This window comes from Calonectris borealis, chromosome 1, assembly GCF_964195595.1.
Source record: "Calonectris borealis chromosome 1, bCalBor7.hap1.2, whole genome shotgun sequence".
NCBI classification, from domain to species: Eukaryota; Metazoa; Chordata; class Aves; order Procellariiformes; family Procellariidae; genus Calonectris; species Calonectris borealis.
In genome coordinates, this window is record NC_134312.1 from 83265457 (window position 1) to 83292823 (window position 27367).

At 45.9% G+C, this 27367-nt stretch overlaps 1 protein-coding gene across 1 annotated transcript; it reads right to left on the bottom strand.

Moving 5' to 3' along the window:
- Positions 1-4438: 4438 nt before the first annotated feature.
- LOC142089679 (potassium voltage-gated channel subfamily A member 6-like) lies at positions 4439-5995 on the bottom strand. Its single transcript, XM_075166478.1, has one exon. The coding sequence runs from the start codon at positions 5993-5995 to the stop codon at positions 4439-4441; it is 1557 nt and encodes a 518-aa protein (XP_075022579.1).
- Positions 5996-27367: the final 21372 nt, after the last annotated feature.

Consider the following 27367-nt stretch of genomic DNA (forward strand, 5'->3'; position numbering starts at 1 on the left):
ATCTCTGGACACTGAACGAGAGGGCCTAGGAGAGAACACCAAGTCCAGTCACCTTCACCTCCACAGCTGCTGTAGCAGTGAATTTTTATCCATGAAAGCTGGATCAAAAGGAACAGGGCCAAACCAGAAAATTGCTCAAAAATCCTGAATTGCAACATTTTCCAACGGGAGCAGAATAGGAATTTTATCTTGGAGGTAAGTGCAGAAATCCACCAGTAATGTAGACTTTGAAGTATCGCAAAACAGCTCTTCATGCCTTTCGTGCTTACAATCTTTCATGATGTGGTTGATGAGTTGCGGATAAAAAAAGGTGTCCTCAGTAAAATTCTTCCTTTCCTTCCTTCCCCACCTCCAACAAGATGATTTCTGCCCTGTCCTGACTTGGTGCAAAACATCCTGTGGGAAGATTATTTGGAGAACTGATTGTCACAGAACAGTCAAGGGTTCAGGAAGGAGCAGTAGTCTCTTCCACAGCAAAACTATTTCATAGTGAGATTGTTGAAAGGGAGTTTCTGGTTTTTTAATGTGATGCTTTAGCTCGTATTCCTTGTCACTGCGCACCCAGATGATGGATTCACGGGCCAGTTGCCCCTCAGCTCCTTGACTATGAGTGCTCAGATTGTCCTTCACACACTCCCCACCTCTCTGTGTGCAAGGATATACAGATAAAATCCCTTCCCATCTCCTGGCTTGCACTCTCTGCTTTCAAATGCTGGTAACTGTCTGTCTGGAGTTGGACAGGACAGTTGTACATGATACAAGGTGATGGGATCATCTTCAGTAAGCAAAGAAAACAGCTGTAAAGGTAAGGTACTAATATCTGAGAACTGAAAATATTCAACGAGTGCCTTTGCTTGTAGCCAAAGTCACAGGGTAGAGAGAAACAGTCTGGGAGGTTGTTATGGAAACAAGCCCCTGGAGGTGCCTGCTCTGCTTCACGAGGATGCGCTCTGCCTTCAGAAGGAAATAGCTAGACAGACAGACAGATTTGTATTTCGAACATCCAGGAGTGAGTGCTAAGAGCTGAGAACTTGAGGCAAGATTTTTGAAAGCATCTCTGTGATTTGGTGACACGAGTCCTCTGTAAAGTCAATGGCACATGTGCCACTATGTCACTGCAGTCACTTGAAAAAAATCCGAAGACTCCTTAATAACAATGTCAAATTCCAGAAGTTCTATAATATATAGTATTATTGATGACTCTGGGACCTCACTGCCTTGCTTTTCAGGCAATGCTTAGAGAAGGATTTACATGCCCAAATGAAAGTCCATAGGTTACAGTTTCCAAGCTTCTGTTGGCTTTTTGTATTTTTATTGTATTATTGTATTTTTTTTCACGGAAAACCCAGGGAGCAAACACCACTCCTGTTTTACACATTTTCACTTGCACTTTCTTTTCAGAACTGAAAAACATGGATCGCAAAAAACTGCACAAAGCTGTCTGTTTGCCACGAAGTGCCTTCACCCCGGTGTTTTGTGTATGCATGTGCGTGCGTGCGTCTGTGTGCAGACAACACTCCAGCTAGAAACTCACTGCTGAATTTCACCTGAAAGCAGGAAATCTCTTTACAAAAGCATCTCTGTAAGACACATTGGGATTATGCTACCAGTAATTTGCCTCACATCTTTTTTTTGCCAGAGTTTCCATGCCCAGCCGTCTGTCACGCTGGTCGGGAGAACAACCTGTTCTGAGCAGGGAGGGCTCCTGCCTGGCAGGGGCAACAGGGTCGGGCCCAAGGGAAGAAACAAACACAGGAATTTTCTGACGTAGGCTCAGTGTGTCTCATGCCTCCTCCCGTGCTTAACCTGAGTTTTTTATATCTTACTTTGGGGAAACTTTTATCAGCTGACACACTCAGGCATAAAATAACCCCAAACATGGGCATTCTGCTAGGAGACAGGAGCAGCCTTGAAACATCCCTCTTAAACAGCAGGTTCTTTTGCTACTTTCTAGTGCATCTGCTACAGCAACATAAAATTTGAAGAAGAGTCACTCTCTTGCACTCACAGAAAAGATTTCATTATAGTGACCCCAAAACACAACTAAGAACAACAGCAGCTTTTTACTGAATTAACTCAATGACCAAGACAACTTTTTACACAAAATCAACAGAGATGCCACCATGCTGATCCTTCCTCAGTCCCACTTATTCACCAGGATTACTTACCCACCGGCTGGTTACACGCTTCAAGGAATGCAGAATGGCTCCCAAGGCCCAGACCTTCACAGACATTTGCCTTGCTCCCGATGAATCAAAGAGGAATTAGGCACCTATGTATTCAGGGAAATCTCTCTCAGCTATAGAGCCCTGACCACAACACACTTGTGTCTCCCAGACTGACCTGCAGTAACCGAGACAAGTGGCATTCTGCTACTGACTTCAGCGAGAGAGAGAACAGAGGTTTTAATATAATGGTTGTGCGCTGACCCCGAGGGAGATTGGGGTACATTAAAAACCTTTGAGAAGACAATGGGACTCTGGAGAAAGGCAGCAGTTAGGAGTTACACAAACAACTTCTACCATATGATCAGGGCCCAGATGAGGAGGGGCCACAATAAAAGCACTCTTGGCATGGAGCCAGATCTCAAGACAACGAAAAACAAGCAGGGTTACAAAGATGCAAACAGATCCCACCTCACAACCAGTTCTATGGTCAATTCTGACTATATTAAAGTATATGCCTTTAGCATTCTTAGCCTTATGATTGAAAAGCATAATATATACATATACATAAAATGTATTCGATACATTTTGCATCTTGATATTATGTCTGGTTTACGTATTACATGTGTCACATGCAATATGTAGTACATTCTAATATGCATATCATACAGTATGATGCAAGGCATTAATGGCTGCCTTTGCTTTCATACACATGCACACATGTGAATGCAGAATATACACTTAGATTTAAAACAAGAAAGACTTTTCCTTGCAGGAAAATTTGCCAATAGAATCTGAAAGCATCCATTTCCCCTTCTCACCCACTGGCAGCATTTGAAACATTTTGAAGTTAGGTGTAAGGCAGAGCTGATGAAAAAAATGAAATTAACTGGGAAGCAAAATGTGCATCTTAAGATGCAAATCTCTGGTCCCTTGGCAAACCCAGCACTGCAGGCCAAGCTATGCATTTTACATTGCTAGCACAAGTTGCTCTCACAAAACCTAGTGCACGTGAAAGACATTGCTGTGCCTTCTATCCATGAAATACCAAGAACTGGCTACATCAGTAATACAGCAAAAGCATCTCTTCAAGCTAGCTGCTTCTCCCCTCATTTGAAAGGTTTGGGGTATGCTGTTGGGTTTGTGCAGATGGCTTAGGGAAGTTTGTATCCATGCCAATCTCAATCTCAAATGTTGACACGCTTACCCTGGGGCAATTTATGCCGGTGACCTGCTAAATCAGTGCAATCTTCAGACAGCACAGGTGCAGCTGTCTGTGCTCAGGGTTTTTCAGCAATGTCAACAAAATACCAACATGCAAACTTCCCTCAGCTATACAAACACTTCAGTAAAAACGCAGTGGAGTCAATTGCTCTCACATGCCTGAATACAGAACTGGATATCTGAAGCATAAAGTACATCTCATTAAACGCTATTGTGTGGAGACAAACTGCGGAGATAACAAATGAATTTACTCAAATGTGCCTTGCATCAGAAGGCACTTACCACTATGAAGATTAAGTTGGTATGATAAAAGCCAATTAACATCAGGGCACTGGCATAAATAAGGCTGAAATAAGCTCAAAACACAGAGAATCTTCACCAAGCCTGTTGATTTCTTTAAGTCTGTTTTTGATAAATGGTATATGGTCACAAGTAGCAAAGAGCTTTTAGATCTATGCACCTTTTTTGAAACATAAACCAAGAGGATCTTTAGCATGCCAAGGGTTGCAAAGAAGGCAGGCATCTGCTTGCTGACTTTCCCCTACAGCTGCAGAACTCACTGTGATGCTGGCTACAGCGTTTCCATTATTCAAAGGCAATGGCATGGCAGGCGTGACTGATCCCACAGCCAAGGGCACTGCGCTGGCACAGGAACTAAGGGCACAGCTTGAGCCAGATGTTTGTAGCCCCTTTAACTGTTTACTCCCTGCTGAATCCTTCAGCTGAAGTAGTGGCAAGGGCTTCTCTGCCCTTCTCTGCTAGGTTTCAGAGCAGATATTGGATTAAAGCAGTCTTCAGGGAAAGAAATTCACGAGGGAGTGGGGGATGACAGCTAGCTCTCCATGGAATAAAGCAAGAACATTTCTGGCTGCACACGGTAATGAGAAACAGCAAATCAGGACAGAAGAGCCCATTATCACAATCATTCTGTTTACGGTATCACAATTCACAGTCTGGCATGTAAATGCTGAATAGATCCAGCTGCTAGTAGGAAGACGGCTGTGCAGCAGCTTGCAGCTCCGTGTCTGGACCCAGGATAACAAAATTGATCACACCTCTGTCAGCATTTTCTTCTCTTTATAACCCTGGTTGTTGGGAGGAATGAAGTTGGAATATTTCATGGACTCCAGATCTTCTGCTTCCAGGAATTCAGATTTGCTGAGAGACTGATTACTGTCCCCCTTCTTGGGCTCAGAGAAGGGTGACTGCTGCTGGCCGCAGGTGACGTGTGTGTACTGGCACTGCTCTTCATGATCAGTCTCTCGGTGGTAGAAGTAGTTGAAGTTGGACACGATGACAGGGACAGGGAGGGCAATGGTGAGCACACCCGCGATGGCACACAAGGAACCCACAATCTTGCCACCAATTGTCATGGGATACATGTCCCCATAGCCCACAGTGGTCATGGACACCACTGCCCACCAAAAAGCATCAGGGATGCTGGTGAACAGGGAGTCGGGGTCATCAGTCTCTGCAAAGTAGACAGCACTGGAGAAGAGGATCACCCCAATGAAGAGGAAGAAGATGAGGAGGCCCAGCTCCCTCATGCTGGCCTGGAGAGTCTTCCCCAAGATCTGCAGCCCTTTGGAGTGCCTGGACAGCTTGAAGATCCTGAAGACTCTGACCAGGCGGATAACTCTGAGGATGGCCAGGGACATGGCTTGCTGCTGGCCCCCATTGTTGCTGCTGCTGCCAGGCTGCTGCTTCTGCTGCTGCTGCTGAGCCAGCTCGGTGCCCAGAGTGATGAAGTAGGGGATGATGGCCACGATGTCTATGATGTTCATGATGTTGCGGGAGAACTCGGGCTTGCTGGGGCAGGCGAAGAAGCGGACGAGGAGCTCAAAGGAAAACCAGATGATGCACAGGGTCTCGATGAGGAAGAAGGGGTCGGTGAAGAAGGGGCCAGTGCCAGCGGTGGGGCGCAGGGGCGGCGGAGTCCCACTTGGCGGTGGCGGTGGCGGCAGCAGCGCCTCATCGCCGGGTGGCGCCGCCTCCCCAAAGCCAGGCTGGGTGCCCTTGGGCTCCTGGCGAAACTCGGGCAGGGTCTCCAGGCAGAAGATGACGATGGAGATGAGGATGACTAGCACGGAGACAATGGCGATGGCTCGGGCCGGCCCAGAGCTCTCGGGGTACTCAAAGAGCAGCCAGACCTGGCGCTGGAAGTGGTGCTGGGGCAAGGGCTTCTCCTCCTCTTGAATGAAGCCCTCGTCCTCCCGGAAGGTCTCGATGGCCTCCTGGCCCAGCTGGTAGAAGCGGATCTCCTCCAGGAAGATGTCAAGGGGCACATGGACCGGCCGGCGGAGCCGCCCCCCGGACTGGTAGTAGTAGAGGATGGCGTCGAAGCTGGGCCGGTTGCGGTCAAAGAAGTACTCGTTGCGGAGCGGGTCGAAGTAGCGCACGCGGCGGCTGGGGTCTCCCAGCAGCGTGTCGGGGAAGATGGAGAGGGTCCGCAGCTGCGTCTCGAAGCGCAGCCCCGAGATGTTGATCACCAGCCGCTCGCTGCTGCAGCAGCTGCCGCCGCTCCGCTCCTCGCCCGGCGCCTCCGCCTCCGCCTCCCCGCCGCCCGCCCGCGGGGCCGCCAGCGCCAGCGGCTCCTCTGCCCGCATCCCGCCCGCTCTGCCCCGCGGCCCGCCGCCGCAACCGCCTCGCCCCCTCGCCTTCAGCGGGCGGCGCCGCCGCCTGCCGCCATCCGCCCGCCGCCCCGCCGCCCCCCGCCCCGCGCCCCGCCTGTTGCGCTTCGGTGCGGCCGCGCTCGCCCGGCGGCTCCGCGGGGCTCCCGGCGCGGCGCAGCTCCTCCTCCGGCCCCGGCCCCGGCTCCGGCCCCGGCTCCGGCTCCCGCCCCGGCGTGCTCTGCCTCGCGCTGGGGTACCGCGCTGCCGCACGGCGCGCCCGGCTCTGCCCTCCCCGCCGCGCACACACACACACGGGAGGGGGGAGAGAGAGAGAGGAGGAGAGGGAGGTGTACGAGCACGCACGCACACGGTTACACAGAGCGAGAGGGAGAGGTACACGCAGACACACACACAGACGCGCGCAGAGACACGCACCCGTGAGCAGAGGCACGCACGGATACAGAAAGACAGACACACGCAGATACAGGCAGCGCCAGCACAGGCACGCTCAGATACAGACAGATGCACGCATCCACACCGCGAGACACACGCACTCGTGGACGTGCGCGGAGGCTGCCCCCCTCGCCCACCGCCGCGGCGGCCGCAGCAGCCCCAGCCCAGGGGCGTCCCGGCGTTGGGGGGGGGGGACCCCGAGGGGATCCCGCTGCGGGCTGCAGCTCCCCGGCCAGGCGCTTCGCAACAGCTTGCCCAAGGGGTGGCACCGCCCCCGCCCTTCTCTTCCCCCACCCCTCCACCATGCAAACCTGCCCCTGCCCCTTCCCAGTCAAAACCCCGACGGGGGCTGTCAAACACCGCCGGCTCCGGTCAGTGCTCAGAGCTCAGCCGTGGGACCCGGGAGACCTCGGTGTCGTTCCTGTCCCTGTCGCAGGCTGCAGTTGACCTTGAGCCAGTCACTCCATGCCTGTGGCTCGCGGACCTCCGTTTATAAATGTCATAGCCATGATGCAAGCTTGACAGCGGCATCGGACCATCCACAGATGGAGACAACCTGTCACACAGTGAACAGTGCAACTGGGGAAAGACACAGGTAAATTCAGTTTATCTCCTCTCATTTGGGATGGATAGAGTTTGCCCCCTTCTCCCAGGTACCAAACAGGCGAGCTTGCTCATTTTTTTTGTTTACCACCACACAGTCAGCACTTGGTCTCCCTGGGAGCCAAAACTGCATTTCGCAGGCAATCAGACTTCCAGCTCTTTTGCCTTTAGAAACCTGTGGCTTGCTCCATCCATGTCACGCTTGGCACCTGAAAGCGTAGAGAATCTCATGACAGCGTAACTTCTCCCTCTGAAAATGGGGCTAACAGGTGAGGCTGCTTCCATCCTTCCCAGGACGAAAGTCTGTCTTTCCCTTGAAAGCCCTTTGTCAGCGCTAAATATTATTAAGCAGGCTTTTATCATCATAGTATCTGATGCCTTTGCTGGCTGCGAGCCATATGCTTAGCCTACACTCCCTCTTAGCAGCACAGATCTAGAAGAAAACATTCCCCTCTTTACCCCTCCTCCCAATTCCTCTCTAACTAGCTGGCAATATTCAGTGACTTCAAGCTCTGGACATTCTGACTGGCTGACTGTGGCTGCCTTGTTTGGCTCTGTCCTCAGGAAGGAGGTGAATATGCTTTAAATGTCGCTTAATCCTTTTTCCTTTCTCACTCATTACCATTGAAGATGGCTGTTGCAAAAGGAAGCATATTTTTTCATTTATATGAAGATGGCTGTCGCACAAGGAAGCATATTTTTCTTTCATATTACACATAATTAGGGTATGGCAACCAGACAAAAAATACTTTGCTGGAGAATATACCTTTTCTTTTTAAAAAGTGAATCAATGTTTACCTTTGTAATAGTAGAATGCTTCTTTCTGAGATTCCTTTTTCAATTATTACAATGAATTATTCATTCACAGGATTATTTGAATCATAATTATGATTTATTCATTCACGTGGTTAACTATTGAGAAATCCTTTAAAAACGGATTTTGGGAGGGATGGAAAAGCTCCTGAGGTTTATAAGAGGATACAGGGCATGTCTACATTGCAATCACTGCTGTGATTGAGCTCACCCTGTTCAGGGTTTAAACCAGCGAGCTTCAAGCAGCATAGCAGAGACAGTGTGGAGCTCCGCAACGATTTGCAGGACAATTTTCCAGCCCACGCAGACATTTCATGCTGCCACAGCTCTGGTCTTCACGTTACCCGAGCTAGCAGTGTCACATATAGCTGAGGTGCCTCCACATGAGCTGCAGTCCCATCTGGCCACGTCTACCTGCCCTGCTCACCTCCTACCACAGTCCACCTCTGAGAAGGCCCCCAGGCTGCTATATACCGCCTGTGCTTGCTCCTGAAAGCCCTTAGGAAGTGATTGTATTTCCCTCTGTGTACTTACGCTGCACCTCAGACTCAGTATCAACCCCATAAGCCTTTGCAACGTGCAACTAAACTCTTTTTAGCACACAGCCTGTTCCCAAACTGATCTGCACCACGCAGCCTTGTGCAGCCACACCCCTCACTTCTATATTAAGAGGCGATGCCAGCTGCCACCGTTCAGCCTCCGTGCGGATCTTGCTGGGCCAGCATCTTGCAATGGTATACAATTTGCAAAACTGGAGAAGAACGGCAAGGGAGATCCAAAGATGTCAGGGAGGGGCAAGAGGTGAACCCCGAAGCAGCACTCCAGAAAGCCACACAGCAGTACTATGACACCCCCTGCAGAGGGATTTGGCTGCTAGGTCTGAAGCCAACACCACAACACCAATGCCACCTAAAGGTGCCACTAAGCGTCTCTTTGAGGTAGTGGCTGTGTTCACATCTCCAAGCTGAGATATGGCACGTTGCTGTAGTTCAAGAATTTAGGATGACCGCATCCTCCCCCAGGCTGTATGGGTCACTAATTCCAAGGTGCAAAAAACCTTGCAAAAAACCCTTCATAGATCCATGGGAAAAATTGTTGTTGACTCTAGCACAGCAGGACACCTGATTCTGGGCTGTCATCCTACTCCAGAAGCTGGAAGGACATCATCCCCCTGAACCTAGCCCTGACAGACACCTGTCAATCTGTGGCACAGCAGTGCAGCTTCAACAAGCCAAACAGTTCCTTGGATGTCTTACGCACCCCTGAATGTGGGTCAGCATTTTGGGTAATACTGCCATCCTTTGGACTCCCTTTAGTTCCCTTTCGCTGGATTTGGCGTGCTCAGCACTGCAGCTGCCAGAAAATTATGGGTACGTAGCATTTTCTCAGGAAAGCCAAACTCAGGGTAAGCACTCCAAAACTGGGTATCTAGATTTGCGTCTAGCACATGCTGAACTTCCTCTCCACTTCCTGCCTTTCTGGGTTTCCCAGTCACTCCGTCTTCTCCTGAACTTTCCAATTCTCTCCTCCATGGCTCCTGTGCTACCCCTATCTCTTGCTTCCCACATTCAGGTACTTTTCCCAATTATTGAGCATCTCCTCCCTCTGATCCTACTAGTTTCTTCACTTCTTTCTTCACTTATTTGCAGGTCAGTGGCCCCCAGTATCAAAGTCAAGTATCAAAGTATACTTTTCATATCCCTTTTGCAAAAATCCTGTTGGGACTGGACCCTGCCCAGTAAGCACTGAAGTTGGTGGGTGAGTTCCTGACTCACTAGAAGGAGACACTGGACAACCAGGAGAACAGCTAGAGATGCTTTGCTCACGTGACCTCTTATAATACTCACCCATATCAAATGAAGAGACCAGAAGAAAAACAAACAATTCTTCATACCTGCAGTAACTTTAGTGAACTATGGACCTCTGAAATCATGCATCAACACCTTAACATGCAGCCTAGGAGGTACAACATAACATCCCACAGGCTTGAGGCCCTGAGGTAGAATTCATCTCCCAGGAGCCAAAATATTCCACATGTAAAATAAATCCCGGTGGTCTAAAAAGAGCAATAGCCAGGGAAATTTAAAAAAAAAAAAGTAATAGCTGGCAAGGCACCCACATTTGAAATGGTCATTTACATTTATGCACAGTACCAGTTACAGCCAACTTCATACCTCCCTACTTACTCGGAGTCATAAATCTATAAATGAAAGTGCTAAACAGGAGAGGGAAGCAGAATTAGCTTATGCCCTGAAGCTGTTAGCCATACCACTCAGAAACAGAAGTTCTCCTGTTTTGTTCTCTTACCAGAAACTAGGAACAAACATATCTATTTATTAACAGCCTTACAGGCATCAGAGCAGCCAACTGATACGGTATCAAATGCTAATGGCCAAATTCTTTAGTGTCTTCAGCCTCTTTATCCTAGTTCAAGTGAATGCATAGGTCTGAAACGTTACTCTCTTCTGGCAGAATGCTAGACACACTTACGCTATCAAAGATGAGTGACTTCACTGAATACGGGAAATGAAACATTGGCTTTCATATTCACATTAAACTGTAACAGGGAAGCAAATGTACAAGGAATTCTCAATTTATGTAACTTCAGATCTCAAAACATCATTTTGCAACAGGGTGGGTAGGGTTCAGGCATCTAACAATACCCTCTTCGTGTATCCAACATTCTGCAGCTTCCACCATTGCCACAATGGGCAGTGATAAGACTTCCCAGTTTTCCCAAGATAGAAGCAACCCTGGCTATTCTCTGATAGAAAAGCATCCATCCCAGTTCTTCTGTCACCTTTCATTCTTCCATATAAAGTTCCCTCCCTTCCCCATTAGTTACACATTTGAAGAAAAGCCAGCAAACTCAGTGGAGATGTTATTATAGAGATGTAACATCAGCCATAGCACAATGAATTCACATGCGTGCACAAATACACGTGTTCACACATGCACACTTGAATGAACTGTCTCCCTGTACCATTAATATTACAGTTGTAATTTCATAACAAAACAGTGTATAGTTTCCAATGCTCTCATATTTACAAAATACTATGCAGGTTCTCTCTACACCGTGCTTTGAATAGGATGCTTGTGCCACCGTCAATTGATGGAGAAAGAATTACACTTCCATGATGAAGATGACAGTCTCATTCAGTATATCATCCAGGACTTTTCCTAGAGCGCTATCTTTTCTCTGCATTGAATGAGGACAGGTTCTTGTACTGGCAAAAATATACTGCTGTGTAACTAAAAATTGTGTCACAATACTGGAATAAAGGGAGAAGGGGAAGGGAAATCAGGTTGTACCAGAAGCTTTCATGCGAGCATTTCCTAGCTTTCAAGTACTTACCTCTGTAAACCTAAAGTGCCTTTAATGCTGTGTTTGTCTTGGGCTTTCAAAAAACTAAAATTGAAAATAAAATCCCCCAACTTTTACCCTACAGATGAGTAACTTTTAAATCTCTTTTAAACATCACTTAAACCTCTATTTCCAAATCCCTTAAGTAATTTCCATGTAAACCTTTTTTTTCTCAGATGCCTTCCAGAGAGAACCCCTAGAAGTATTCCAGGGACTCCAGGGCTCTATTTATCACAGGACAAAAAACATGCTGGCCTGCCAGAGGGTCACAATTTTTAGGCTCACAACATAACCCTATGCTGTGTAAGCAAATGAATGAGTGGGACAGAAGATATCAACAGTATGCAGACGCACGACCAGAAAAAAGATGGAGGGTTTCGCAACTATTTGCTAGGCACCTTAGCATTACTGAGGTGTACAAACACTATATCCAAATTAAAGTTCTCTGAGATGTCTGTCCACCCTTCAGCTGGACTTTGTGCCCTTTTGGTTCCATTCAACCCCTTTTCCTCCTGCACTCCGTCGTTCAATTTCCATCCCTTAATTTATTTCTGTCCTACAGCCACTGAGCTGGTCCCAAATGTTTATCCTGCCATCATGTGCCTTGGTTCATGCCCGTGTCCGCTCCTCCTGTTCCCATCTTCTATGCTCTTCCAGCTCTTTCAGTTCACTCTTCTTATCCTACCTCATTTCCCAGTCCCTTCTGTTCCTAATCCTTCTATCTAAGTTTGGCTCAGTTCCCCAAATCACAAAGATTTCAACAGAGTCCCCCTTCCATGAAAGTGAAGGGCATTATTTCCAAAATGACAAGCAATTCTTTAAAATCCGGCTGTGGCATTTGGTACATCTCCTGCATTTGTATGCAAGTGATATTTACAGCTCTCCTAGTTCTTCCAAAAGCATAATGAGGAAAGTGATTTCAGCCTGGGTAGAGAAGCCCTTGCTAGGAGTCCCGGCCAAGATCAGATTGCACATGCTGCCAGTGGCACCTCTAATGCTTTTTAGCTGGCGGTGTTTGCAACAGAAAATTTTATAGTAGGCTTGTGTTTGCATGCATATAATGCAGTGGAGGTTTGAGAGAGCAGTACTGTACAAAACAACAACACTATCAGTATTCATTATCGAGCTAATATTAACGAAGTGAGGCTATGTAGCTGTATGTTGGAAAAGAGATATGAGTGACATTGCCTTGTAAGGGATCCTGTAACTTTCTCCTAAGTGGTCCTGTTAATGATCCACCTCAGTGCCGTGTACCCAGTGTAAGGGTATGTGGAAGGAGAAAGCATCTGCTTCGTTAAGGTAATCAATCAAAGCCCCTTTCAATCCAAAGGTGATAAAGGGGAAGAGAGAAAGACACACAGAGACACAAATCTGGTTGATAGACAAGGTATAATGGAGGCAATGACAAAGACCAAAAGTCTTCAGCCACTAATTGATGGGCCATTAAGAAACTCCAGGCACAGATTTGGAGAGGGCCAGCCCGTGCTTTTTAACTGGTAAAAAAGGGGAAACAGGAGCAGGAGGATTTGGGATATTCGAGGGGGGCCTGTGGGACTGTGCAAAACTTATTGAGGAACATTTAGGGGAAGGGGGGGTGAACAGAGAGGAGGGGATGGGTCGTGCGTGAGCAGCTGCTGATGGTGCGTAAGCACTTGCCTGACCCAGCCCTGCACCTGATCACCGCAGTCTGTCCTGGGTCCTCATCAAACCCTTCCTTCACTGTCTCTCCCCGCAATCTCACTCCCTGCCCCGTGTGTGTCAGTGCTGTAAGGACGAGGTGCCAGCAACCGGGGGCACCCTGCGAGTGGACGTGGTGCCGGCTCTGGAGTCAGAGGGGGGTGCAGGACTCCGGGCGGCGATGCCAGGCGCTGGGGCGGGCGAGAGTCTCAGCCCAGCCCCTGGGTCGGGACCGGTGTGCGTGTCCCGGGCGCAGTGCTGGGGGGACCGGGGTGAGTGAGGGGCTCAGCACCGGCGGCTGGAGCGGGACCACAGGTCACAGGCTGGGTGCCGAGTGCTGGGGAGGAGAGTGCTTGTGTCTTCCACAAAACGGGACTAGCTGGTTAGTAGGGGACCCATGGGTCTGGTACTCAGGGGATCCGTGAGTGTGAATTTCATGTGCTTGTGAACCTAGAGAATGCCATGTGTGCCTTCACTAGTGAACTTCAATCCTGAGCAGCCAGAGAAGAGAAGGAAGGAGATTTACCCGCCAATAGTTATGTTCTCTGTGAGTCCTGGTAGAGTTACATGTGGGTGTTGTTGAAGGCAGCACCTTGCCTGTGGCAGTCTGCATAGCCAGCCATGTCAGTGTGCGTCTCTCTGGGGTACACTCACCCTCGCTACTGGTTCAGCCTGCAAATGGAAAAGTGGCAGCCATGTCCACTGGCCCAGGATGGAGACCTCTGGGCACATGGGGCTGGGCTCCAGCATCCAGGCAGGAGGAATCGCTGGGTCCTGGAGCTGCTGGAGATGGTGGCCACTTATGGCATCCCTTAACACTCATCCCTGAGAGCTTGGGGGTCAGCCAGTGGGACTTCCACTGCGGGCATCTCTACAGGCACATGCACATGCAGCCTGATTAAACATTATTAAAACAACCCCAAACCAGAAAAAAAAAAACAAAACCAAAAACCTGTGGAAACTTGTTACATTTAAATTTGTTACTTGATAGAAGTTATAACAGGTTGTTAGATGCTGCCTGTATTGTAACATGACACCTCCTTTATTTGATGCCACCACTGCATGTCACTGTTGAGAGAGGATGATAAAGAAAGATTAGTGAGATTTGTATAGTTCTGATGTGAAGGGAACTCACTATCCCCGAGGGAAGCCCCCGTCCTGTGTCCCGCCCCCCACACACATACACAGTGCTGTGAGGAATATCCTATCTGCACAAAGATCCTCCCCCCAACCGTGGTTCCATACAACTCATTTGTCCCCCAAATAGCACGTCTGTCTGTCCTCACTCTGTCGACCGATAATCCCTCTGTACATGTAAATACTGTGTTCCTCAGCCCCACATCTGCCCTGACCTGTAAGGCTTCACTGTCCTCTCTCTGAGTGGAGGCTCTCTATAAAGGTCGTCTTTCTGTTTTTCTCACTAGGCATTGTTAGGGTGAGTGTAGGCAGTAGACTGACCAGCTGCACACAAGAGGGAAAGCAGAAGGGAATACTGCTCCCTGGAGCCTCACAGCTCTTTCTGCTCTCACAGCTCTTCCTCTCTATCCCAATCCCACCTGCGAAAAGGAGGGAAATAATTTGACCTTTCTGTAACTTCTAACTGCCCTTCACAGGGATTTCTGTTCACCCCTGGAATGGAAATGATGAGACTTCTAGAGCTCATCTGGCCAAAAAACGGTCATGTCGCTACCCATGAAGCCAAAGCTGGCAGCACTGCATTCCTTCTCTCATCTCAGGCTTCCTCTCCCTTCATCCCACTCCATGCACTTCTACACCTGACACACGCACCTTCCCAATTCCCCAGTGTCCCGCCTGCGGGCACGGAGAGCACTGGAGAAACAGCTCTCAGGTCTGCCGCCTGTTATCCCATCCATCCTGCACGGATGGGAGCAGCAAGGTCTTGGCTAGCCAGTACAGCCCCTCCCACTGACGTGGAAACATCTGGTCTTCTTGGTGCAAAGAAATCCTCAGGGATTTTGGTAGTAAATCTCTGACAAGTCTCTAAGGAAATACATGTTAAAGGAATGTATTGAGCAAATTTCTTCAAGGATGGCAAAAAGTACATCATGACATCAGAACAGTCTCCCTGCCAAATTTCCCGTCTCTGCTCAAAAAGTAGTAAAGCTTTGCAGCAAGAGGAGTGTAATAATTTTTGACAGGCAAAGCAAAACATTTTCCACCAACTTTGTTTCAGAGGCAGCCAAATCATTTTTTTCCTTTGTTTGTTTTAGCAGAAGCTTTCCAAATAAAAACAAACAAGCAAATTAGCCCGGAGGTAGACAATCAACATGAAAAAATGTTACTTGAACAGTCTTAAGATCAACAAGAAACTCTCTAGCTGGAGTGGAGAAGGCTTTACCAGACTCTTCTAAGATAACAGTAGTATGATCATCGTGCTTAGTGACAGTATTTTGGGACTGTTTTCACTGAATATAGATCAAATAGACACTAAACTCAATTAAAACCCAACAGAGGAACCTGATGTACAAAAACACAGACTAATTCCATTCACACAGTCCTCCCATCTTAATCGCTATAAAGAACAGAAATAACTTCCCCTCTTCTTGACCACTGGAACAATAAGATGATCTTCGAATATGAAACAATAAGAAACAGATGTAAGCTTGAGCCTTGTAACATGAGCCATCTCTTCCCCTGGATGAAAACTGCTGAAAATCAGTGGGGCGTTGCAGAGAAGCTGAGTAAAAACCATAAGGGCTACTGATAAGGTGAGGATGAAATGTCTGGTAGGAATTACCCATGCAAAACCATCTCCGTTCACTCCTGGGCTTTCTGGAAACCACTGGAGAACCACAAGCTTTCAGTCTGAATCAGATTTCAGGGCAATGGGAATGGGGTCCGTAACTGAATAGGCAGAAAAAGGAAGGCCAATAGATAAATGATCCCATTGCTCAGTGAGGCAGGGGAGGTAGGAACAAAGGACAAGAAAAAGACTGAGGTATTCATTGCTTTTTTTTTGCACTAGTTGTTACCAGCAAAGTTGGACCTCAGGCCTCTGAGGACACTGCACCTAATAGCAGAGTCTGTGAGAGTGAAGCATTATCCACAACAGAGGAAGATGGAGTTAGGGAGCACTTAAGCCAACTGGACACACACAAGTCTATGGGATCAGTCAGGATGCCTTTTATGGTGCTGATGGAGCTTGTCAATGTCATTCAAAGGCTGGTTTCTGCCATCTTCAAAGGTCATGGTGACCAGGGAGAGGTTCCTGTTGTCTGAAAGGCAAACACAAACCCCATTTTCAAGAAGGGGGATTCAGGTAGCTGCAGGCCAGTCAGCCTCACTGCCATCCCTGCAAAGGTTACAGAGCAAATCCTGCTTGAAGCCATTTCCAGCCACATGAAGGATGAGAAGGTGATTGGGAGAAGCCAGCATGAATTTATCAAAGGCAAATCATGTCTGACCAACTTCATTCCCTTTTATGATGAAAGGACTGGTTCACTGAAGGAGAGAAAGCAGTGGATGTTGGCTACCTTGTTTTATCAGCAGTACAGTGTTCCCTCATGCTTAAATGTACATTATATAGGAAACAACAGCCATTACCCTTTCCTCACTATATATACTACCACTGTGCTACAACTTAATGAATCCTGAAAAATGTGTTAAACAGCAATGGAAATAGAGAGCTAGACTGCAGGTCGGTCTGATACGAGTCCTCCAATTTTAGGATTTTTCAAGATTTGGAGCTTGGCAGAATCACAACTTTAAGTGTTAGATGCAGTTTAAAGCTTTGTGTGTTAATCTGGGAAGCAGATCTGGGATAACTTTGTTATAAAACTTCCTAGAGAGTAAGGAGTTCCAAGGACAGGGTATATTCTCCAAGCTCCAGCTGCTCCTTGCAGAGCATGTCTACAGCACTGATATCTAATTATCTAACTGCAATGTCATCAACCTGAGACATTCAGGAAAGACTCCTCAAAAAGGGAGGAAGAGTTTCAGGATCAGCAAGAGCAAAGGGAAAAAGTGATCTCTCCTAGTCCTGGTGTCAAACTATAGATATGTAGTTTGGCACCTAACACCAAATTAAACCAAGTATTTGAGCTCTGTGCACAGCTCAAAGCAATGAATCACACTCTTTCCATGACATCTCTCCTATTAGAGCTGTCTTATCCACTTATATCCAACAGTTTCCTGATGGCTGCCAAACCAAGCCTCAGCTCTTGTGAGGAGGAATAACAGCAGCACCACTCTTTTTTTAAAAACCCCTGAATAGACAAAAGCTGCCTGTAAAATAAAACAGGGACCTTCCTGAATCACCCTTCTGAGTTTAATGAGATATACTTATAGTTAACCTTGTATATCCTTGCCGGGTCAAGGCTTGCTGTGAAGATGTCAACACCCAATGGATTATGATTGTAGCGAACAAATATTACACAATCTTGTACTCATGAGAAGCCTTATATAGTAACTTAGGTACTGTGGAAGGGACAGGCAGGGGAGCAACTTTCCTCGGCTGGTGGAATCCCGCTAACCTCTTTGGGATCGCTCAGAGGGACCCCAGCATGTCAATGTTTGTGGAGCTAGGCTCTAACTTTGCTGAGGGTTTTTTTCTGATGAGCAGTCTTGCAAAAGCTGTTCCAGCACAGGGGATGTGCCCATAAAGGTGTCAAACAAAATTCCTTAATTATAATGTCGATGCTTGCTACTTTAGAAGACAGGGGAAAGAAAGGAGGGGGAACATCTTCTTACAGCCTCTGTTCTCTCTCCCAAGACTGAATAGATTTTAATTTTTTACTCTAATAACCAGAACTATAAAAGCCTTTTTCCTCTCAAAATATCGAACACCTTTTTAATAACATGTAATGAAGAGGCTGTGGTTAAATAATGCAGTTCTTTTGCCCCAGTTCTGATACTTTTTTTATAGTGCTCATCTAAGTCACTAAAAGGAATTAATATTTTATTGCTTTCTATGAAAAATGCATAATGCCTCTCCCATAGCTTTTCAGCGAGGTTTCAAACTCGAGTCGCTGCAGTTCAGAACAGAATTTCCTTCTGATTTTGTTCTCACTGGAGTCAACTAGCCCCTGTGGGAAAATCCCTAAATTATTTGTTAAAAAATTAAGAGGAGCCTTAAATTTGTCCTGGAAACTGGTTTTGAACTTGCACGATTAAGCTACTGTCATGTTTCAGTTTAACAGCTCTGAAAAAACAGAAATTTCGGTTTCTGCTTGTACACATAATCATATACTGATCCTTTCTAGAACTCTGGATTGAGTAGCCCCTGATTTTTAGGAAGGAGGCTTTCTTTACAAAAACATAATCTCCTAACCCTTTTCGGTTATATCCTGTCTGTGCAATAGGCCAGCCAAACCCTGAGAACTAAGTATTTGCAAACAAGACTTCATCAGACTAACACTGCCAATTAAGCAAACGTAACTGAACTGACAGGTCTATGTAATCAAAACTGTTGTTGACATCTTGATGTTGCATGAAAAATAAGCAACCTGACTTTATTATATGAAGAGCTTAAGCATCCCTAAAGCAGACAGATTAATTGCCAGACATCTAAAAATAAATGAAATATTCCAGGCTTTTAAAAATAAACAAACCCCCTCTCATTTTCAGTAGGTTCTCAGGAGCAGATTCTCTAGGATTTTTCCCAAGGGAACCATTTCACATAATGATGGTGATCCTAATCCTGCAGTTTTTTACCCAGTTGAGAAGTGCTCCTTTAGTCTTTTTAGCATAAATAGCACCTATCATGAGGAATGTCTTGATTAAATGATTGGTAAATGTGTAATTCTGGACTTTACGTCTTTTGAAGAGACGTTGCTATTAATATTTAAGAATAATAAAAAAAAACCCCATAGATTAGCTCAGGACAGAAATAGCATTAACTGTATTTCATTTTGTAAGGCATTTTGAGCTGTCATCAGGGCCAGCTATTGGAATGGAGCCTTAAGGATCCAATCTATTTTTGTGAGCCCAAAGTGACCAATAATTCTGCAATTGCTGAGGTAATTCTGCAAATGCTGAGGTATTTGCAACACCTGATGCCCAGGCTGTAGGGACCATTGTAGCCCAGTAAAATGCTTGGTGTATGCTCCCCAAGCAATGTACGAGGAAGGTTAAACAAGAAAAATATTTCCCAGGCCTTCTGAGGAGGGCTCTTGCACAGATTTGTTTTTCTGCAGCCAACCAGTGCTCTCTGCCAAGCAGGAGTACCCACATCCCACGTGAACATTGTAAGGATCAGACTGCTTTCCACTCCAGTGGATCTCCTTGGCAGATGTTTCTGCAAGGTAATGCAAGTACATGTTCTGAAACAGGGCTGCTCCTCCTCCAATCTCGTTGGTATCTTCTATGGGCAACACTATGGGCAACTGAGATTCATTCCTCTGCCTGTATTATTAGAAGGGCATCCGTGCTACTGAAAACCCATTAAACGGATTTGCTTCCAGCGTTCCTTCAATTACATGTAAGCCTGTCCATCTTATACTGATAGATTCAGAGATGTCCGTGGCCATGCTATACACTGCTGTGAGGAGATGTCTCATCTGCTGTTTATTTCTGAGTTATGTGGAAAATTGCAGATGGATCTAGCTGAGGCAGAACACTGTAGCAACAAAGCAATATCAAGCTGCACAGACTGCTCCTGCCTCATGTCAGATGAATTCACCTGACCTCTTACACCCAACCAAACGATAACCTGAAGGAACACCATGTGCCTGTCTTCCTTAGTTCTCTGCATCAGAAATACACTAGTGGAAATTCTGATTTACTAGATGCATGCCATTAAGGGGTTCGGTGCCTTATCTATGCATTTATTTTCTTCCCTCATTTTCCCTGGCTGCTTCTAAGGAGAAAGAGAATTTGACGGTAGTTCTTTATAGGAACCATAAGGCTGAGCAACAAAGTCCTCTGTCTTTCTGCTTCTCCCCTTTCCTGGTGCCTGGCTGACAGAGATGCTGCTGAGTGGGGCAGGCAGGGAGGTGGTCGTTGTGCATCCCCACTTGAGAATTGCTCAGGAGTTTCACTGTTGCTCTGAAGCTGGAACCTTGTGAGCAAACAACCAAGGATCCTTCCCTCCAGTCATCCCGGGGGAGAGAGGGGAAAACAAAAAGCTTTCTCCCCATAAAATCTCGGTGTCTGACAACATGCATTTTCCATCGGAAAACTGTTCTCACAGAAGATTCCCAGTCAGCCCCGGTTAAAATGTAATTCCCAAATCCTCGTAAATAAAGAAGGACTACCATCTTCATTGTTTGAAAGAAGGGATATCTGATCCCCATTTTTTAGCTCACAGGAAGACAAGTGAAGGAGGCTCCAGTAAAGAATCACTCAGTTTCTGACCCCAGAGTTATTGATTATCCCTGGGTAAACATGCAGAAATTTGACTGCAGCCATCAGGATTACTGCAAGTCAACATTAGCGTAACTGAGGTCCAAGAGACCTACAGAGCCCTGGGGAAGACTGCTCAGTCCCTGGATGATACCCGTGTGCAGAATTTGATCCTAGATCAGAAGTGAAAATGAATGGACTAGGACCTTCTAGCAGGCACATATTTAAATTAAAAATATAAACTAGATAGATAGTTATTTAAAGCCTGGCAGGGGGCTTTCTCCAGAGCCCCGCCACGGCAGCTGCTCTTTTCAAGGGTATTATAACAGATAGACTTTGTGGTAAGGTTACTGAAAACCTGAACACTTCTGAGGGTCAGTATTTGTGTGCTCCAAAATCATAGCGGTGGGTGTACTGCACATAAAATCAGACAGACCAATATTGCAATTCAGATAAATAGGTGAGGAACAAAAAATAGGGATCATCATGAAATGTGTTTCTTGCTCTGCTGTTCCCAATTGATCACCATTAACTGCAAAAGCAGAACCACACCAGGGAATTCCATAAGGACTTCCAAGCACTACACGTTGCCAGAACATCTCATTGATTTCTTAGGAAGCATACTGATGTCTCCACAGGGTGGGGGGGGGGAAATAAAAGAAAAAAACAGCAGAGAGACTTACTTTTTTCCTTCTATGCTTATTACAGGGGCACTACACTCAGCCTCAAGTTCAAATCCTTACCCCAGACACAAAGAACGTTGCTTCGAGAGAAGATTGAACTTACGCATGAGCTCATTAGTACAGTTCCACAAGGAACAGCTGCGTTTGTGTATTCTTGGTACACGTTGAAATAAGGAAGTATGATTTTCAAAACAGGCTCTTACCACTTGTCAGGATCACACTCTTCAAGGTGCCTGACTTTAGAATTTCAAAATGAATGCACTTCTGAATCATTAGTCCTTTTTTAAAAAAAAACAAGATGCACAAATCATCCCAACCTGACTGGCATTAAAGGGAACATTCTGCCGAGTACAAAGATCTTCTGAACAAGTCATAAAGGAGGTAAAACACTTTACCAGTAAAGTGACAGAGGTGAATACCACAGACTTCATGTAAAATAAAAGGTGTATTGAGCCTGAATGCTTCAGATTAAAGAATCCTTTCATTACGGGGTAGTTCAGCTACAAATTAAGTGAGTAGGCTCTTTCTCAGAACATAACCATCTTTTCTCTCTCTGTTATGTTCAGTCAGGTCAAATTCAATATTGAAACTTTGCTGGAACTGTCTGCAAGTCCCTATTTTTTAAGGGTCTTTTTAGAAATAATTATTCCATGTTTCAGTAATGTCTTCCACGCAAACTTCTTGACTGACCTTTAGAATTGCTGTCAGATTCACCTTTACTCTGTCCAGATATGTGGGTAGTTATTAAAGCCAAATAACTGTAGCATTTGTACAAATCTTTAGGTGTATGTGGGCATGTTTGCATGCACATGTTTAGTTGCAGGGCTGTGCTTATTTACAGAATTATTCACAGGTTGTAGAAATATGTATCCTTGTAAATATATGCATGAAAATGTTTTTGAATAATTTAGGGAGTTTTTGCACAATGTATCTGAAAATGCATGTTAAAAAGCATTCACTATTCTCTCTTCATGGATTACTTTCCTGCTTTAGTGGTTTCAGACATTGGAGAGCAAACAACCAGTGCACAGCAAGAACAGTGAAGGGTGGAAAGCTTCCTTAAAGCAAGCAGTTCAGAGACAGTCTGTAGAATAACACGACTTCACATCTGCTTTTCACTGCGAAGTTTCAAACGTTTATTTCAAGAGGAATCAGGACTGGATGGCTCCAGAGTCTGAGGTAGATTTGTTCTATAATTTACTCACAGAAAACAGCTCAGTGAGCTTTAAATCAAGGCTTTAGAAGATGAGCAATCGTATTTTTGGTGCGGGGATACTCAGCACTCTCTGTAAGTTAGCCCCATTGGAATCTTCTCCAGACAAACTACCAAACCCCAGATGTTTCCCTAAAAAGCATACGGCTTTGGAACAGGCCAACCTTAGTGATGGGCCCCTTTGTGTAGATAGGGAAAAGACCCAGCAAGCTGAGGACACAAAGCACATCAGTGGCAGAGCGAGCCCCAGAGCTGAGGTTATCTTTGCCTCAGTGCAATGCTCTAATAAACCCGTATCCATGTGTGGCAATGTGCCATCACTCTCTTGTCACACAGAGCACATATCTCAGCTGGCCATTCTTGGATGTAGCATTCAGCTAAGGGACCTCTAGCTAGAGGGGTGGAGGCAGATAGAGTTTTGTGTCTTCAAAGTGGATTTGCTTCAGAGAAGAGCTTATCCCAAAAAGCCTATATCTCTGATCCTCCCCCCCCCACCCCAGATGCCCTATTCTCCTCCTGGAGATCCCCAACTTGCATGTGTCTTTCAGGCAGGGAGAAGAGTAAAATACTATAAAACTACAGAAATCTTTCCCATCCATTAATGCAATCAGAGGGAAAGTCAAGAAATTAGATATTAGAAGCAAGGACCTGCCTTCAGAGAAAGATGCAATGTTTTTGCCATATGACAGAGGACACCTGCTCACACTTATACCAGCATCACCCAGAAGTAATTCACCTGAAATGAACAGAGCAGCATAAGTGCTGAACCTACCGAAAACAGGATCAGGCCCGCCCGCTCTTTAAAGGACAAAGGCAACAATATATTCTGAGACTCGGCTCCCATTTCACAACAGCCGGATGGAAAGAGAGAGAAGCCTCCAAGTCTGACACACTTATCAGCGCTTCAGAGACACAAAAGAGAGTGTGAGAGTACCAAGTATAGGTTTGTAATTTAATTTATGTTTATTTTGGTCCAAGGTTGAGGTCAATGCACAATGAGGAGGTTATCAGATGACTCATATTAGCCCTAACACTATGTTGGCATAAAGTTAGTACTGTGCCTACTGGGGAGATGCAAGATTGTCAGATGGCCAGGGTACAGCCTTATATAATTCATTTCTATTCCTGAAGTAATTTTCTTGACCAAGTCTGAGAAGGGAAGGAACATTCTTTTGTGGTAGTGTGTGGGGGAAGTCTGGGCTTTACACATAATGTGCTCAGCTGAATTGACAGGAAAGCTCATTCAATTGCATTATTAATGTAAATTATTTGCACTGTTTAACACTTACCGTGATGATAAGACATATACAGCAATATCCAGATTTTCTTCCTACCTGACAAAACATAGATGTAGATTTCTAAGCAGCAGTTCCTTGTTGTTTTGCCTAATTAGTAAAACAAGCAGTAGAGTAGGACAAAAACTTAAAGAATCCAATTTTTTGGCTTCATTTAAGTCCAAAGCAAAATCTCGGTGTTTTCTCCATGGAAACAGAATAGGACTCCTGGGTGTCATGGGGGAGACACAAAAATAAAAAGATGACCCAGACAGGATGTCAAGGAAATGTGAACCAGATGCTGTGCTCATATATTTGAACATAGGCCTATAGGAAATCCAGTCAAAATGGTTTAGCCATGATTATCCATCCTTTTAGATGAAACAGAAAAAACACCGAAGGCATAAATAGCTATTTCAGGGAACCTTTCAAAAATAGATTCATGTTCATCAGGAAGCAATACTTGCAAAAATTATTTTTTTTATCAATTGGCCAGAAAGTGCATTGCTTTGCTGCACTGTAGACAGGGTCATCCTACTATACAGACTGTGTTTTTGCTAACAGGTATTATACCAGACTCACAGGAGCAAGAGATTGAAGTCCCAAAGACAGAGCTCTCTTGTGTAACGAATCTGAAACTCCCAGGTGGGGCTGCTCTTCAGAACTGGAAATGGGACAGGTCTGACATGTCTGTGAAGATCTGCCCTCTCTGAAATTCCCTGACTAGACCCATAGAGAGCTTTCAAGTATTTGGAGATACTTCCTACTTCAATGCCATGCCCAAGTCTACTACATAAGTGGTCTTTGTGTGTGGTGTGTCCCCTTGCAGGCTTGCACAGGAGGGTGCACTTAACTGTATCAGCATAGAGTGATGTTGCACCCAGTCAATTCTCATGAGATTGACTTTGCTCGTGGGGAATGCACCAAAATGCACAGTGCCTGGAGCACTTTTTCTTTCATTGCTTTCCCTACCTGTTTCTGACCAGAAGCTTCACAACTCTTCACTTATGTCCCAACAGGAGCCTTCTGAGACCTCCGCTATACTGGATGTTGTCCCGATGGTTTGATTTTCCCTAGCTGCACCTTCTGACCATGTCTAGTGCGAATGGTATCTCAAAGACTCACACAGGGATGATGGGCAAGGTGTGAAAGAATCTTAATCCATGCAGAGCTGAGGGCTCCTTGGCAGAAGCATTAAATATAAATGAATGATCAAGTTTGCTCTCTTTTGAAAAAAAAAACCAAACCACACAATGAATCTGTTTCTGCTGTTTGTCTATACTACAACACCGTATTAACTTTTTCTTAGATTGTGTGATTAAAGGATAATCTCCACAAACACAAAAGAGCACAGAGGAACAACAGCAGGTGGGGAAACCCCAGTAACCTGAACACAACTACCGGAGCACCCTGACCCAGCTCCTTCCAGGGCTGTCACTTGGCAGTGACCAGCGCCATTTTCAGGGAGTGAGACCCACCAGATGAGTCAACTGGAGACAAACTCTGGGTCATCTTATAGATGAGGGGGGACTACTGCCTATGGGGGTATGGGATTCTTTACAGGATGCTGTGAAGAGTATTTTGGGATTGTACAGGACTAGAGTGGGACTGCAAGCCTCAGGGGTTCATATGCCTAGGTGCCAGCAACTGGGAAGATTTGGTGGTCCAGGGCCCAGCTCCTGGATAGACTGGGCGTATAAGATCTGCTACTGGAGTGATCCATATTGTATATATATATTTATACGCAGAGATGTTATCCATTAATGGGCTTTCATCATGAACAGGGAACGAGGGGAGCAGGATGAAGCTGTGGGTGCTGTTCATGCTTCCATGAATGCTGTGTTTTCCACATGTGTTGATTTGTGTGGCTAGACATGTATATGTATATATGTATTGTGTGTATGTGCATGTATATGTGTTTGTGTGCCTCATACACACTCAGCCTTGCTGCTGGCTGGACCTGGGGTGATGGAGCTGCTGTTGATGTGAGAGGATGTTACTCTTTGGCTCTTTTTTGATGAATAAGTATCGCTGCCTACATCCAGAGCTGGAATATGATTAGCTTCAGTCCAGCTGAGGGAATGAAATGAAGTCCCTGTCCAGAAAATTGCTCTTCTTTGCTCTGACTATCCTCATCTTCACAACGCCTGGTCCTTCCACCCCAAGCTTCACAGCTGCTGAGATACATATGCCTTCTTTGTCTTGGTCTTCACCAACAAAGCCTTCCAGGCCTCTGGGCCTGGAGAGATAGGTCAGGGAGACACAAGTCACGGATCTTTTGAGAAATCTCAACCCATGCAAGTCCATGGGACCAGACTGGGTGGATCTGAAGGTGCTGAGAAAGCTGTATGATGTCATAGTGGGGCCAGTCTCATCATGTCTGAAAGGCAGATCGAGGATTTTCATGGTGACTGGAGAAAGGCAAATATTGCACTTACCTTCAAAAAGGATGAGAAGGACTATACAGTGCACTACAGGTCAGTCACATTCCAGTCCCTGGGAAAATCAAGGAGCAAGAATCCATTTCTGGGCTTATGAAGGAGAAGAAGGTGACTGGGAACAGTCAGCATGGATTTATGAAGGATAAATCAAACCTGAACAATCTGATTATGTTCTGTTATGAGAAGACTAGATATACAGTGAGGGGAAGGCCAGGGATGTTGTTTATCTTGACTTTAGCAAAGCTTTCACTGTGTTCTTCCACAACATCCTTGTATCCAAATTGGGAAGTTACAGTCTACATGGGTGGATAATTAGCTAGGCTGTATTGTTGGGATCAGAAGGGCTCTACCTGGTTACAAGTGGAGTGTTGCAGGAGTCTATTCTAGTCAATAGCCCTGTCCTGTCATGCTCAATGTCATCCTCATCTAATATGTGCAAGAGGAGACAGAGTGCACCCTCATACAGTTTGCAAATTATACCCGGGGGTAAATATATTATAAAGGGGGGATACACTTGTAACACTCAAGGGCACAGCCACTATTCAAAGAGACCTAGACAGGCTGGAGGAAGGGTCTACAGGAATCTCAAGAAATTTAACTTAGCAAATGAAGAAAGTCTTGCACCTTAGGTGAACTAACTACCTGCTAAGGTTTGACTGACTTTGAAAATGAACTGGGGGTCCTAGGGAACAATGGACTAAGCAGGAATCAGCAATGCACCATGACCATGGTGAAGGCTAACAGCATACTACGCTGTATTAACAGGAGCATAGCCAGTAGAGAGAGGAAAATCATTATTTCCTTTACGAGGTGCTCATGAGACCTCATCTGGAATACTGTTTCCAGGTTTGGATCCTTCAGTGCAAGAAACATATTGACAAACTGGAGTGAGTTCAGTGGAGGGGCACCAGGATTGTCCAGGGGCTGGAGAATTTGTCCTGTAAGGAGGGGCTGAGGGAATGGAACTTGATTATACTGAAGAAGATAAAGCTTTGGAGATACTTTAAAGCCACCTCCCAATTCCTGACAGGCTGTTATTGAGAATAAGGAGCCAAGGTCTTAGGTGCCCAGCTACAGATCAATAGGTAATGGTCATAAATTGAAGCAAGGTTCTTACTACACGTAAGGGTGGGGAAAAATGCACAGCAATATAACAAAGCACAGGAACAGGTTGCCCAGAGATGTTGTGCAATCTATGTCCTTAAAGGTTTTCAAGACCCAGCTTGACAGATTTCTGCACAACCTGGTCTGCCTTCAGAGTCAATCCTGCTTTGAGCAGCAGGTTGGACTACTGACATCCAGAAATCCCACCCAACCCCAATGATTCTGTGATTGTAAGCTATGGCCCTGAATCATGTCATAAAATGGTAGCTGCTTAGAGGCCTGTGCAGCACTGAATTGGTTTGTGTTTTGTGCAAACATATGGAAACTAATAAAGAACAGTATATAGCTCCCTGGCTTCCAAGGCTTCCCAAAACAATCACCTGGAAACACAGAGGACACAATGGGAGACCAAGACCATGAGGCTTTTTCTTGAAACAAT